The sequence below is a fragment of the Cyclopterus lumpus genome, chromosome 9, assembly GCF_009769545.1.
Source record: "Cyclopterus lumpus isolate fCycLum1 chromosome 9, fCycLum1.pri, whole genome shotgun sequence".
Classification (NCBI taxonomy): Eukaryota; Metazoa; Chordata; class Actinopteri; order Perciformes; family Cyclopteridae; genus Cyclopterus; species Cyclopterus lumpus.
Window position 1 is genome coordinate 6,785,230 of NC_046974.1, and position 15,198 is coordinate 6,800,427.

At 39.7% G+C, this 15,198-nt stretch overlaps 1 protein-coding gene across 1 annotated transcript; it reads right to left on the reverse strand.

Annotated features, from left to right (window-relative positions):
• Positions 1-4,151: 4,151 nt before the first annotated feature.
• LOC117736780 (nuclear factor 7, brain-like) lies at positions 4,152-5,603 on the reverse strand. Its single transcript, XM_034542332.1, has one exon. The coding sequence runs from the start codon at positions 5,601-5,603 to the stop codon at positions 4,176-4,178; it is 1,428 nt and encodes a 475-aa protein (XP_034398223.1). The 3' UTR covers positions 4,152-4,175.
• Between the last annotated feature and the right edge of the window lie 9,595 nt (positions 5,604-15,198).

The window sequence follows — 15,198 nt, forward strand, 5'->3', positions numbered from 1 at the left end:
AATATGTATTACAAATTTTTATTGTGTATTTCCAGATATCATGACACACGTTCTTCTGAGACTGGAATAAAGTCCTGGACAGTGTTGTTAAAAAAGACTGATGGCCATGTGTCCACCAGGAAGAGACAGGAATATCTCCCTGTAGCTCACCAGTGTTGGTGCAGTGTCCCTCACCTCTTGTGTGGACTTCTACCTTTCACTAAACAGGTGAGTGCAGCTTTTCAAAATAAAAGAAGGAGAAAAGCACAGAAGGAATAAAGGAGAAGAAACATGGAAATGAGAATAACGTATTTTATTTAGTAGCAAGCTGGATACACAACATCTGAATTTAAATTAAGATGCTACAGTTACACACAAAAAACAGGCAAGTGATGAATAATTATATTTGTAGCATACCCCTCCGACAGATGGTCTTGCACTTGAGTGGGGATTTTAGTTTTCATGAATAATTCCCAAAACCAACGTAAAAGCTGAGTACAAAGGCACAAACCGATAATTATGTGTTAGCTTACTCTTCGTTAGCATTAATATATCATACACACAAATCCAACGGTTACGCTAATGTCCTTAAAACATACACAGTTATTACATGTATTACAATTAAACTAACCTTGTGCCTCTTCGGGGGAGTGCTAAAACCTTTACCGTCTTTGTTTGGTGTTTAAATCGGACATATTTGCTGTAAACGTTACATTAAATCCGCGCACAATGCAACTTCCTCTTTAACTCCGCGAACCGCCTTCAAAATAAAAGCATCTTCTTTCAAAACAGGAAACGAGACACTTCTAGCTAAGGCTGTCAAAAACATGCAACAAAAAACAACAGAATTGATTGACAAGCAGTTTTCTAAGCCAAAACACAAATGGGGTTACTTACAATATTTGTGTATCTGATTTCTGAGATAATTAAATAAACAGTTTGCAAAATGAAGCGTCTTAACAAGAGGCCCAGTCACTTGTGATTATACCCAGAGGGACAGCTAGGAACCTTCTGAAGGAGCAGAAACAGAGACATTTTATACCGGACCCTGAACAAAGGTAAGGTTTGTGAAGCTGTGCAGGAAACAATAATATGTATGTCAGAAAGTGGAACTAAAATTATCATAACTCTCACCAGCTATATTGGATATATTGACTGAAAATATTTGTTCAAAAGGATATTAAATGAATGTAACATTATTCTGCATCATATCATCACAACTGAAGGAACCACACCATACAGTTATGAAAGTAACCAGTTTACTATGAAACACAATGAAGTAATTGTTTAATGTCAAAGATGAACAAGGTGAGATGAGGCTGTCTGTGGTTACGTGATTTAAAGTCACAGCCTCTTTAATGCAAACTAAGGTTGTTGCTCATTGAGAAAGAAAATGAAATAAAATGATCACAGTAAATCTACTTGTCTGTTCTTGAAGGATATTTACACCACAAACACCATTTAAAACATAGTTCTGCCTATTTATGCTTTAGTTCCTCATCCTGTGCTTTGAAAACATATTTATATTATACAACAACCAATGAATGTGTCTCTTCAGTCTATTTCCCGAAAGAGATCAAATCTTATTTATTTCTTTAACCTTGATCTGAATATTGTTTTATCATTATGATTCCAACCTCCAATTGTCTGTAATCAACAATAACAACAAAAAACACATCCGTGATAATAATCCTAATAAATTGCCCTCCATGAACATCTCAGAGAAATATCAGGTTGACAGATTTTGATATCAGCAGTTTTAGCATCAGCAGTCTCTCCAATACTGAAATATGGGAAGAGTTCCTCAGTGAAAGTGTCTCTGAGAGTGTGGATGTGAGTCATGTCTTCAGGGTCGTAGAAGGACACCTCCCCCCTGTCATAGTCCAGCTGGACTCTGATCCTCTGGAGAGGCCACACCACTCTGGGACAGTTCGTGTCTCCAGCTTGTTTCCAGAATAGTTCCAGGCAGCGTGAACAGAAGCTGTGGTTGCAGCTCAGAGACACAGGATCTCTGAACGTCTCTGAACAAACGTGGTAGTTCCGGAAACTTTCAACAAGAACTATTTTCTCAGCCATTTGTCTCGGTATAAATGATCCTTCAATATCAAGACTCACCAGGTTACTGTCCCGTCTCTTCACTGCTTTAAATACTCCGACCGTGTGTTTTCCAGCAGAGATCTCAGTCCCTGTAATGGCGTCTCAGCTCTGTTCAACATCTACTTTTATTTTCACTAACCGGTTTAATTATCAGAAGGAAATGCTGCTATGTCATGTAGTCACCAGCAGATGGTGTCATGATGTCTTTCTGAGGTAAACTTTCTCTTCTTGATTCAGACAAATATAAATTCCATATTTAAGCAGTTGTTGTCATAAAATTCCACAAACGAGGAGAAGAGTGTTGTGTTGAGGACTGAACATGTCAACAGGCTCACTGACACTAAACCAGTTTCACAGCATATTTCATTTTTTTCAGCAGCTGTAAGATGTTCTGATAAAATGTCCAAAAGACTGTGTTCATTTCCTCCAGGTGGACTAAATACTGATCACACTCTTCACCTGCACTTATAAGAACCAACGCTGAGGTTTTAATCTGATTTGCTTATCTCATTTTCTATATTCATCACGAGTCAACGTGGTCAAATGTTTAGTGTCATTTATTTAGTGAGTATTTATAAAAACACGAGATCAAACTCACTAATATGACTATTGGTTTTCAACATTGTGTTTCAGTTAATGTACAAAAAGCAATCATGAAATATGCATTGTCTAAAGTCTTTAAACCTGAATTAGTTTTAACTTTCTGGAGCATTTTCTCTCTCATTAATTCATTCACTCCATTACTGACATTAAGAGTTAAAAGACTTTATCTCATCATGCATTGATATTATTTTCATAAGATTAAATAAAATATCTAAATATATGTTTTTTTTTGTTTTAAAACAGCACAAACAGGTGTTTAAAATTCATCTGTTTGACAAATAAATCAGTCTGATGAAGACGGTAGTGTTGAGGAGCTGTAAAGAGAAGAAAGAACGAACGTCTTCAGCCTCAAACTGCTGGTCCCATCAGGTCCAACGTGGTCCACATAGTCAGGTTTCAGTGTAAACCCTCAACATCTGGAGGACTTTGTCCAGAGCTCTGCAGAGCATGGAGTCTTTTTTTATTTTTTATTTTATTTTGCACAATTCGAACAATAAAATAAAGAGATAAATGAATATCACGGTGCAGGTAGATTACATTTGTACAAAATTACAAACATAAAATTAAACATGCATAAGATAGACAACAAAAGAAAAAGAAAGAAGAAAAGAGAAGAAGAAATAATGTAATTGTGTCGAGTGTGTGTGTGTGCATGTGAATGTAAACAGCAATTTCCCTCAGAATGAATAAAGTTTGATCTTATCTTAAAATAAAACACAATTAAAAAGTTCTTTACACATTAAAACAAGGAATCAACAAGGAAAAATATAATAATAATATCATAAAACAATATAGTGATGACCAGATTACTTCCCACTTTTATCTTTAAAGTTATATGATGATGTCATACAGTTAACATTTATTTATGGGTTGATTTTTTAAAAGATTAATCTTAATTAATCTTTTGTAACGGATCCTTACAACTTAATTTCTTAATGTATTTAGAAAAATATATTTCAGATTAAAATATAATTTCATGTATTTAACAGTAAATTGCATGAAAACGATAAACAAATAGAAACATATTTTTGCATTATTAATGTGCAACATTAGAAATAATAAAGAAAAACATTTAAAGTCACAAACATAATGAAACAGAATGTGTTTTGATTCTCTGAACCTCTGAGACTGAGTGTAAAGTGTAAAGTGTGAAACACTAAAGTTATTACATTTAAAATGAAATAAGTCAGAAATAAATCTTATAAAATAAAACTGATGTCTGATGATGATCAAAGTTAAAGAAACACAACTGGAAACAAACTATTTGGTTTAGTGGATTCACTAAATGTGAGATTGAGTTCTGATGAAACACAAGATGCTGATTTAGTTATTATTGAATAATCATTTGTTTCTGTGTGGAAGTTTATGATCTGATGATGTGATACAGTTTGATTATTACATATATTTGTTTATGTTAAAACTGTTGATTGTATTGATTATATCAATGAGATGTTGACACACAGTGAAGTCTAAATAAACACAAACATGTCTGAACATCACAAAGAAATATCAGGTTGACAGATTTTGATATCAGCAGTTTTAGCATCACCAGCCTTTCCAATACTGAACCACGGGAAGAGTTCCTCAGTGAAAGTGTCTCTGTGAGTGTAGATGTGAGTCATGTCTTCAGGGTTGTAGAAGGACACCTCCCCCCTGTCATAGTCCAGCTGGACTCTGATCCTCTGGAGACTCTTCTTCACTCTGAGAGTCTGACCAGCTCCATTAGTGTATGTTCCACTGCGATGAAATAAACACCAGACTCCATCTTCTGGAGAAACAAATCGCTCTCCCTTCCTGTCAACTGACTCTTTAACCAAACCTACCAACCAGACAGGATGGTCTCCCACCTCCACATCCCAGCTGTGTTTCCCTGAGATGAAGCCCTCAGATCCCAGAACATTAGCATACTCGGTGAATCTCTCTGGATTGTCAGGAACCTTCTGGTCTGTGACTCCACGTCTCACACTGGTCAGATCATCAGACAGATGGAGACTGGGCTTTGCAGTGTTTGGGTCCAGAATGACAGGACTGAAGTGGACCTTGTCCTTCATCTTCTCCCAGACTCTGAAGGACAGGTTGCCCAGGTGTTTGGCCACATCTATCAGCAGTCCTGAGACCAGCTGTGGATCTGACCGTGAGCTCTGGACTCTGGCTCTGGTCTGAGTGGGTTTATAACTGCTGAGGAAGGACACGTTGTGTTTCTGCAGGTCTTCTTCAACAGCAGAGATGCTGTCTGACAGAGAGGAGATCTGCTCCTGAATCATCTCCATCTCTCTGCTGATGGTCTTCCTCTTCTGCTCCTCTTCCTCCCTCAGAGCTGCCAGTCTGGACTCCTCTTCCTCTTTCAGGAACTGGTGGAGCTTGTTGAACTCTGCTCTGATCTGCCTCTCTATGGACAACAGCTGCTCCTTGGAGTGTTGAATCACTTCCTGGTATGTTTCCTCCACTTGTTTGTGTTTGTCCCTCTTGTCCTGCAGAGACTCTAAGTCAGATCTCAGCTGGTCCTTCAGGTCACTGACTGCTTGTTCTAGAGGAACCACCTTGTGACTCTGGTGGAGAGGAAACTCACAGACAGGACACACAACTCTCTCTTCATCCTCACAGAACAGTTTAGTCTCTTCTCCATGTTTACTACACACCACCTCCACCTTCTTCTCTCCTTCTTCTGTCTCAGAGGATCCAGTTTTATGTCTCTCAGCAAAGGAGTCAGCCAGTTCCTTCAGTGCAAAGTTCACAAATGAATAATCCTTTGAGGATTTCCTTTTACAAATGGGACAGTTCGTGTCTCCAGCTTGTTTCCAGAATAGTTCTAGGCAGCGTGAACAGAAGCTGTGGTTGCAGCTCAGAGACACAGGATCTCTGAACATCTCTGAACAAACGTGGCACTTCAGGAAACTTTCAACAAGAACTATTTTCTCAGCCATTTCTTGAAGTGTTCATAAAAAAAGACTCACCAAAGTCTACTTCCCTTCAGTCTGCTTCTCTCGGTCCTCCAGTTGGAACAATGTTGGACAGAGATCTCTCTCAGTGTGGCGTTGTGTCTCCTTTCAACAATGTCAGACTTTGATTCCTCCAACATCCTTCATTGGTTAATCATTAACTGTAATAAATGCAGTCACATGTTTTATTAGCAGCAGAGAGAACAAGATACTCTGCAAACTGTCCTTCATAACCTGGAAAAGTTCACGTTTATTTGTCACCCCTCTGTTTCTCTGAGTGATGATCTGACCTGTGAGAGAAATAATCCTAGGAAGCTGATGGTTTCCAGACAAAATGTTGCTGCTGATGTTTCCTGAGTTACAATGAAGCAATACTTTAAGTTAAACTTCTTCAAGACATTCAGCAGTTTGTTCAGTGCTGCTCCTTGTTGCTGATTACAGCTCTCATTGTCTTTGGACTTTGTGACGGTTCTTTTGATGTTTTTATTTCTAGAACCTTTGAACTTACTTGACGTTTTAACGGTCAATGCACCTTGTGATTTAAGGTCTTTTGTTTCTCGTAAAAGTTCAGTTTGTGTAAGGTCAAACAAATATATTGTGGTCCTGAATATCAACAACTAAATATTTATGTATTTTTTTCTTTTTCTGTTCATTCTCAAAACAAACTAAATGCTGTATGTTTTATTACTTCAGGTTTGTAGGGTTTATCAGGCTTGTGTCAGATCATAAAAGTAAAATATATAATCTAATTTGAGTTTTTCTTTTCAGAGATAATCAGGTCAGAATGATGCTTGAAGAAGCAACCATTAAAGTGGATTTACACGGCATCACCTTTTATCCATACATATTATATATATATATATATGCAGGTGTGTGAAAATAATACTTTCAACTATATTGTAAGATATGTTTTTTTAACTTTGAAGTTTCACTCACAAACAGACATTCTGTGCAGCCTGCAGGGAAAGTGCTTTGTTGACCCCTTGAGTGTAAATGAGAACATGTATACGACTCCAAATTAAACATTGGTGTTTGTGTTGCCGACTTCCTGACGTCTTATCAGCTGGCAGTTTCCTTTTTATGTTTTTGTTTTTAGTAGATAACGTATGTTTGTTTTATGTTTCAATTATGTACTATTTCTGCATGTTTTAACCCCAAATAACTCACAAAACTATGTACACAAAGTCAGCTTGCATTATTAAAGTGGAACTCCTTATTTATTTATTTTTTGGCCTCATAAATGCATGCTTGCTTTGCTCTTTTACAAACGTAAATAGACATAATTGGGAACTTTAGTAAATCCCGATGTAATTTTCTGGGTCATTTCACTTTATTAGTGGTTAGTGCCCGGTGGGGGGGTGAGTTTCCGTCACCATACTGGTGTCCACGATACATACCTTGTGCTGCGTAGCGACACGTTCCGTCCTGCACGAGGACGTTGTAGAAAGGCTGGTTGGCTCCGTTGGACAGCTGGTGGACCCTCATGGTGGTGATCCACTCCTGACTCATGGTGCAATGTGGGTCCCAGCCATAGATCACAGTTGTATCCCGACCTGGTGGAGACCATTAAAACGCATTACAAGCAGAGCTCCAGCAGAAGAGTCAGCGGCGACAGCCACCGGGGTGTTCAGATGTTTGTAGTCATCCTAATTCTAGTAATAACCCCTTTCTCCATCATTAACAAAAAGTTGGCAAAACTACTGCTCGAGAATTAAACTGTTATCCTAATCTGTCTTCTTTTTTTTTTTTAAAGGTTTGAAACAAAGTTTTTTTAGATGACCTAATCATTTTTGGTAATATTTTTGTAATTATTTACAAACAGTAAATCGTGTCTTTGAAAAGTACAGTTGTTTGACTCAATACTCTGCTTTTGCAGTTAAATACCTTCTCGTGCTCCAGGGTCTCTATTGTTTCCTCAGGAACATTTCTCTGTTTCCAGAGGTCACTTAGCTTCTCCATCCTGTGAGCATGCATTACAAGGAAAGTTATTGGAGAATATCATCATACAAACACAACAAGAGTCTTGGGCTACAGATGAGCTATTTTGCAAGTGAAGTGGCATTGTAACTTTGCATGTGTACAGTTTCTTTTTCACATATGTGATACCACGACTGTGTTCACCAATGCACCATGGCCAATATTGATATGAAGTTGAAAGGCATTGAATTATACAGGTTGTTTACTGTAAATGTAGCTCATATAAAAGGCGAGTCACAAAATAGTTTTACCATCTTAATCTTGGTGCATGCCAACATTTGAAAATGTAATTAAACTATAACCTACTGAAGTACCCCATGTATAGTATAAGTGTAGCTTTGTCAATGTTGATATCAGTAAGTCTCTATATAAACCTAGTAATATATTACCGGACACTAATTTAAAATGTCAATACTGTAGCGAGCCTGTAAAGTGGTCTTTGTACCACAACCCCTTCTCTCTAGCAATCGTAGGCCTGCTGGTTGAGGTGCGTGCCTGTGATTGGTGGATCAGAGGGGAGGCGGGTTTGACCCATCCGGGGGACAGGAGGGAGTCAAGTGTGTGAGACGGGAACCGTGTTGTTGTTACACTGTCTGTGCTGGTAGCATGCGAGTGTCTCGTGAACGGCTAACAATAAAGCGTTCCTCCAAGGACAACAACCTGTCTCCGTGTCATAAAGGAAACGTAGCGAAACGTTACAATACAATAACAAATCGCTGGCATCAAAACACAGAGTTGCGTTTCGCGTTTATCTGCGTGCAGCTGCCGCAGGGAGAGAGGAGGGGCTGCCGTCTCCACCGGGAGCTGCGTTTACAAGAGTTTGACGTTTTTAAGAGAGCTTGTTACAAACTCTAAGCTCAACAGGTAGGTCACATACAGACAGCTTTAGCTTATTTTACAACGATGTGCCGCTAGCTTAACCAGCGCTCTGTGGTCGAGTAAAACACACCGAGACACCGCGGTGAAAATAGCTTAAATATCGCTATGCTACATGTAGCTGAGCGGCCGTTAGCTTCCTCTCATTGGCTTTTAGCTGCCAAGGTTATGGTGCAGTTACAGTAACAAGAGTAGTGTTAACTCAACCCGTATCTTTACTTTACCTGGTTCACTGTTTCTTCACCACAGCTTCCCTTATCTGTTACGCCGTCAGTCGGATACTAAATCGAAATTATGAGATACTAAGTCATAATAATGAGATGGTCGTCGTGTCGTGGGGGGTTTGCTTGCCTTCTGATTTTCTGGAGTGTATCCTTGTATCGAGTGGTGGTTTTTCGGATTTTTATGGCCCACGTAGCAGCGAGCATTGTTGTAAGAGACTTCTTTTCTCTGCCATGTACCCCGGAGCACCTCTTTTCATATCCGGTAACCCCCAAACTTGACCACCATCGATCGGGGCTTAGCTTGCGGCCCGGCCCGTTGGCTGTGGGTGCCAGTGCTCGGTGTGCCCGTCCTATTCTGAGGTCTCTGTCACGTTTCTTTTAGCCATGTCGGTGCCTTCTTTATCTTCGGGTGGTCCGTAAATCCTTAAATGATCCCCACGCGCTCGGCCCGCCTGGCTTCCAGATTAGCTAGCTCGGCGCTGCATTAGCCGCTTAATTAGCGTTGATGTAGCTTGAAGTACAGTCTCATCTATTCTCCCATCCGCTTCATTTCGTTTTCATTTGTTGTTTAATGTCCGTGAGTTGAACCCCGTTATCTTTTCTGAAGTCTCGACGTTCATTGACAATGCTTCGCAAGCTAGCCTCGGAGCTAACTCGCCCGTTTTGGGGTTGTTATTTGACAAAAGCTCGAGAATAAACTCGTTTCTTTAAAGGTTTGAAAAAAGTTTTTTAAGTGACACTTGTCACGGGGAAACCGCTTAAACGGACGAAACCCACCTGACACTGAATCACAAGAGCTCTCGAAACCCACTCGAGCTGGGTATCGAGTGGGTCTCGAACCACCGAACTCTTGAGCAAGGGCGAGCACCTTTTCCTTAGTGATGCTAACGCTACCCTCGGTGCACCGTGTCAGGCAAGAATATGCGGCACAAAAAGTATATATATATTTTTTAGTTCATGTTTTAATTTTTGCTTGGAAAACTAACTGCGTAGACTCAAAGTAATCTGACCGCCTGGCGCTTTAAGATATTTGTAAACAAAATACTTAAATATGCAAATGAAAAGATTCAAAGGCAGAGTGGCGTGACGCGTCGTGCTCCTTGCGTCACGTGACCAAGCCGCCGACGGTTTGAATAAAAAGCTGACAAATAAATAAGAATACATTTAAGATAATAATAATAAGGAATTAAAAGAGTTGACAAATAAATAAGAATAAATCAAGAGTTGACAATTGACAAATAAATAATAATGATAAGAATAAACCAAAGATGTTATTGATAATAATACTTTGAATTCATGAAGCACTTTTCTAGACACTCAAAGACGCTTTACATAAGGCATAGACAAACAGAACAAAACTAAATAGAAAGACAAGTATATTTACATTTCGGGTAAAAAAGGAAGAAAAGAAACCTCGAGGAGCTCGAATGAGTCATGCAGTGGAGGGGAGGGAACAGGGGTTAGCACGTGAATGATGAAAGGGTGGGATGTCATGACACACCTGAGGTCTTGTTGGAGTTGAAGTGACAGGCACGTCAGGATAATCCACAGGTGTTTGGAGCCGAGTGAAAAAATGGTGATGGAGGAGGCAGTTCGGTCAACTGACAACGTTAGCTACACGCAGACTGGAGGGCGGCAAGCTAACAGCTAGCTGAAGAAGCAGCAAGCTAACAGCTAGCTGAAGCAGCAGCAAGCTAACAGCTAGCTGAAGCAGCAGCAAGCTAACAGCTAGCTGAAGCAGAGGCAGTCAGACTGACCGCACCAGGACAGTTGAGAAGCTATCAGGCAACCGTTGCTCCTGAACAACTGGATGAGCAACCTCCAGTCCTGGTTGTGCTTTGTTAAGGTAATCAATGATATATGAGTTTATTAGGAAATATATAAATGCACAGTGGCACAGAAATGTAAACTTGGTGTCACATTTCTCTCGGCTCTCCTGTCAGATGGATCAGCATCGGCTGACATTTCCCGATACGGAGTACCAGAGGAGCCCGACAAGAAATGCAACATAAAGGGAGGCTTGATGGAGCTGGCAGGTAAAAGTCACAGAGAGAAAACACCGAAGAGTAACTTGTTAGTTCAACGTGTTTGAACTAACAGTATTATTATGTACACATATCGTTTATTTAAATGTACCACCTGACAGCTGTGATGGAAGAAGTACTTATATCCGTTATGAAGTACAAGTGGCAAGACCATACACATACCAATAATAGTCCTGCATTTAAAATTGTACTGAAGAGTTACTTACAAATATGAACGTGTAAGCTGCAAAATGTACTTAGAGCATCAGAAGTACAGTAAAGGTACACATTAGGCAGAATGGCCCCCATCGTTATTCATGATGTATAAATGTTTACATGTTGTAGTTGGTCGAGCTAATGTCATGTGTTATATAGTGCCAGAAAGTTTAATCTTTAATAATGCATCATATTTTATGACGCATTATGAGGCCATAGTGCAAGGTCACACAAACGCAACACAAATATGTAAAACAAATATAATAAGTTATATAATAAAAAATAATGTAAATATTAAAAAGACATAATTAAAAACACTCCCAATTTCTCTTATTTTCTCTTTTCAACTGCCCATCTGTTTTTTTCTTTCTCATAAAAGGCAGACACCTGGAACTCTCTCCATGTCATCTCCTTCTCCATGCCCTGGTCTTTGTACAGGGGAAATACTTTAGCAGGGCAATACACGTACTTCCCTGCTACTCCATAGAACCCGGTGTGAATATGAGGACTGTTTGGGCCCTGCTTCAGTCCCATCCTACAGAAGCGACACCTTGGACCAGTGTGCTGGGATTCTGTCCTCTTCCTCTTTTGCTGGCCTCTCTCCTTCACCCTTTTCTCTGTGGCATACAGTTCCTGCAGAAAGAACTTTGTTCCTACAAAGTCTTTTACAGGGCATTTTGGGATTTGTCAGACCTTCAGCACCATGAGCTTTAAAAACTTTAGTGGAGCAGTAAAAATATCTGACTTTATTTTTTAAGTATCTGACTCCCTGCTGGTAAAAAAAGTGGATGGAGGAACCATCATTCTCATACCTGGACTTTGGCTGGCCACAGGACAGGCACGTTTTTGTCTGCTTCTTTTTTTGCACTGGTTGTTGCTGCTGTTGCTTCTCTATGATGTTTTGGACAATTTTCTCAATGGAGGCTTTAGTAAGGGTCTGACCAGGTGGCGGTGGGTTAACGACTGCAACAGGCATAGTTACAACTGGCACACGGGTAGTCTCACTGCCCTTTGTCAGAGTGCCAGAGTTCCTGCCTCTCTTGCCGTTTTTCTGGGCTGGTGTTCAAAGATGAGCTGGCGTTTAGTAACTTGCAGAGGTGTTTTACATACTGTAAGATATGGTGTTTTGTTGTTGGGTGCAGCATGCTGTTTGGGTCTGTACAGGAGTTGTGAACTAGAGCAGCATTGTCCTGGTCCACAAGTTTGAGCACGTCCTTCATCCCACGGTGTTCGTTGAGCAGGTTGTCAGCTGCCTTCATGAGGGCCGGCGACCGCTTGTTGTCCAACACAAACACTCTCCCTCCTGTCTTCACAGGTCCAGTCGGTGAGGACAGCAGGGGCAAAGACGGCCAACGCGTTTCTATGAAAACAAAAGACAGAGTACAATAAGTTATTCCGACCTACAAAGGAAAAAGCCTGATTTCACACACTTGAATGGGTGAAAACACTTTTTCCACTTTCAGATACTGACTCATGGCTAACTGGTATGTTTATGCAGCCGTCTATTCATTTACACATTAAATATTGTCGCATCTCGTGAGAAAAGAACATTGTAACACATCCATTACCCTCCTAATAAATATGATTGAAATTCAGTTCCTACTAACTAATGCTGGAGTGTCCCAACACCTGTAACGTTACTTCCGGTGTGTGCGATTAACAGTTTTTTGAATTAACTGGTTTTGTTTGCGTGCGTGAGGCAGATGTGTCGTAGGAGTGGCGTCTCAGGACCCAAGTCGACTCACTAGGAAATACACATTTCCATCGCTTAGCCTCTCTGTCACGTTCTTTTCATGGTATGTTGTTAAAGACAAACACGGATAACTTTACTGTAAAATGCACGACCTGTTCGGGAGGCTGTGGTTGAGACGCCGAGGACACTTAGCGAGGACCAAAGTGAAGGACAAAGTAGGTGACGGGTGACTCTGTTGATGCCTGTTCAATATAACTTCAATAAATACTTGACAAAACGCTCTTGTTGTCAGTCTGATATGTATGTCATACTTCGTTATCTGACGTCAAGTCGATTTGAGATCAGTTTACTCTTCATACAGTGTGTAAATGAAACATGCAGACCGTTGTTTACACCATTGTGTTACGATAAGGACCCACATTGAATAACTACACAGGAGTTAGTGTGTCTAGAAACATGACGGTGGAGAGGCTTACTATCTATTAAAATATATATATTTCTTATTAATGATCTATATTTATATATACATATATATTTCTATTAATCTATTCATATATATATATATGTATCTATATATATATATTATCTATATATTTCTATTAATCTATATATATATAAATATATTTATCTACCCATATCTATCCGTCTATATATATTTATATCTATCTATATCTATATATCCTAATCTCTATATATATTTATATATAAAAATATATGATCTCACATGATTATTCATGTAAGCAAGAGGAACCCAGCTGTTTCTTGACTTTCTGTGTAATAAAGCACATTGAACATCTGTGTGTGTGTGTACGACAGTCTGACGTCCGTGATCAACGTGCACAGGTCCACCACGTACTGGCACTAGTGTGGATATTTCACAGGCACTCGTGTCAGTCAATGTTAGTCAACCTGCCCTGACCTGTGTGACACTGTACGTCTAACTGGGAAAGGGGAGGCTTGTTTATCTTAGTTGGATCACACTGTACACCAGATGTGTTGAGTCAAATGGAAATCAAGAAGATATTAAATTATAATTTATATATATTTATTATATATAAAGTGTCATACAGTCAGATTTTTAAAATGACATCAGAACTATTATGGTATTGGTTCTAATAAAAAGACATGTCTAGAAGGTTTGTTGAACATTTAATTAATTGTGCTATATATATATATGTATAATTTAATTTTCTTAAATATAGATCTATAGAAGTATATTTAGTTGCAAACAACTGGGTCGAAAGTAAAGAGATCATTTCAAAAAGTTCTGCCGAGACATTAGGTTGTTGACAGCGGTCACCATCACAACAGCGACTGACGAGGCCTCCAGGTTGCGCAATCTGTGGCATGATGGGTAATATGGGCGGGGCTAGCGTGATTTCAATGGTGGTCCAGCGGATAGGTCAGTGGCACTCGATGCGCAGGGTCAGAGGTTCGAATCCCCGCTCCGCCCTTCCCATGCAGCCGACCCGTGTCACGTGAAGTTGCGCAATCTGTGGCGTGATGGGTAATATGGGCGGGGCTAGCGGGATTTCAATGGTGGTCCAGCGGATAGGTCAGTGGCACTCGAAGCGCGAGGTTAGAGGTGCGAATCTTGGCTCCGCCCTTCCCAAGCAGCCAGTCACCTCTGTGTCGATAGCTTAGCTTGTTGCTAACTAACGCTAGCTCCCGTTCTTTAGCTTAGCAGATAGCCATGCACGTGTCTCTTCTACCAGGCAGGAGAGAATAGTATGGAATGAAATGAGACGTCCTTTCCTCCCAAGTGTCATGTCTGCTTTACACTGGCAGCTGATCAGCTGTCAGTCGGTTTTAACAGCTGGAGAGACGTGATCAATGTAACAGAGTTGTTTTCTGGTATAAAGATCCACTCAAACTATATAATATAATAATATACATATTATTGTTTCATTATATACTGTATGTATGTGTGTATATACATATATATATATATATATATATATATATATATGAATTTCTAAGAGTGAATTTCTAAGAGTCTTTGCATGATCGTTGTTGGGTGTTATCGGCCTCCATCCGCTTACAACGAGGCATTGCAGTCACTGATACACCTTCTATCCAGACTAACCTATGGTGAACTTGTTTTAGCTGGAGATCTTAACTGGGACTGGCTTAAGCCTGTGTCTAATGATTTTAAATGTTTTTGTGATTCTATCAATCTTACCCAGCTAATAAATTCACCAACTCGTCCGAATCTTAAGTGCTCTGAGAAGTCAACATTAATTGACTTGATTTTAACTAATGTTCCTCATAAATTCTCATCTGTTGGTGTTTTCTGTAATGACCTGAGTGATCATTGTGTTGTTGCCTCAAAAAGGAATACTAAGGTTCCTAAATGAAAACCACGTATCATTTATAAGAGGAATCATAAACATTTTAATGAACAAGGGTTTTATCGTGATTTGTTTCATTTTAATTGGAGGAGGATAGAGCTAATCCCTGATGTGGAAACAGCCTGGTCTTTTTTTAATGATGGTTTTACACAAATCATTAATACTCACGCCCCTTTCAGGAGATACAGAGTACAGGGACGTGATCATCCCTGGTTCTCC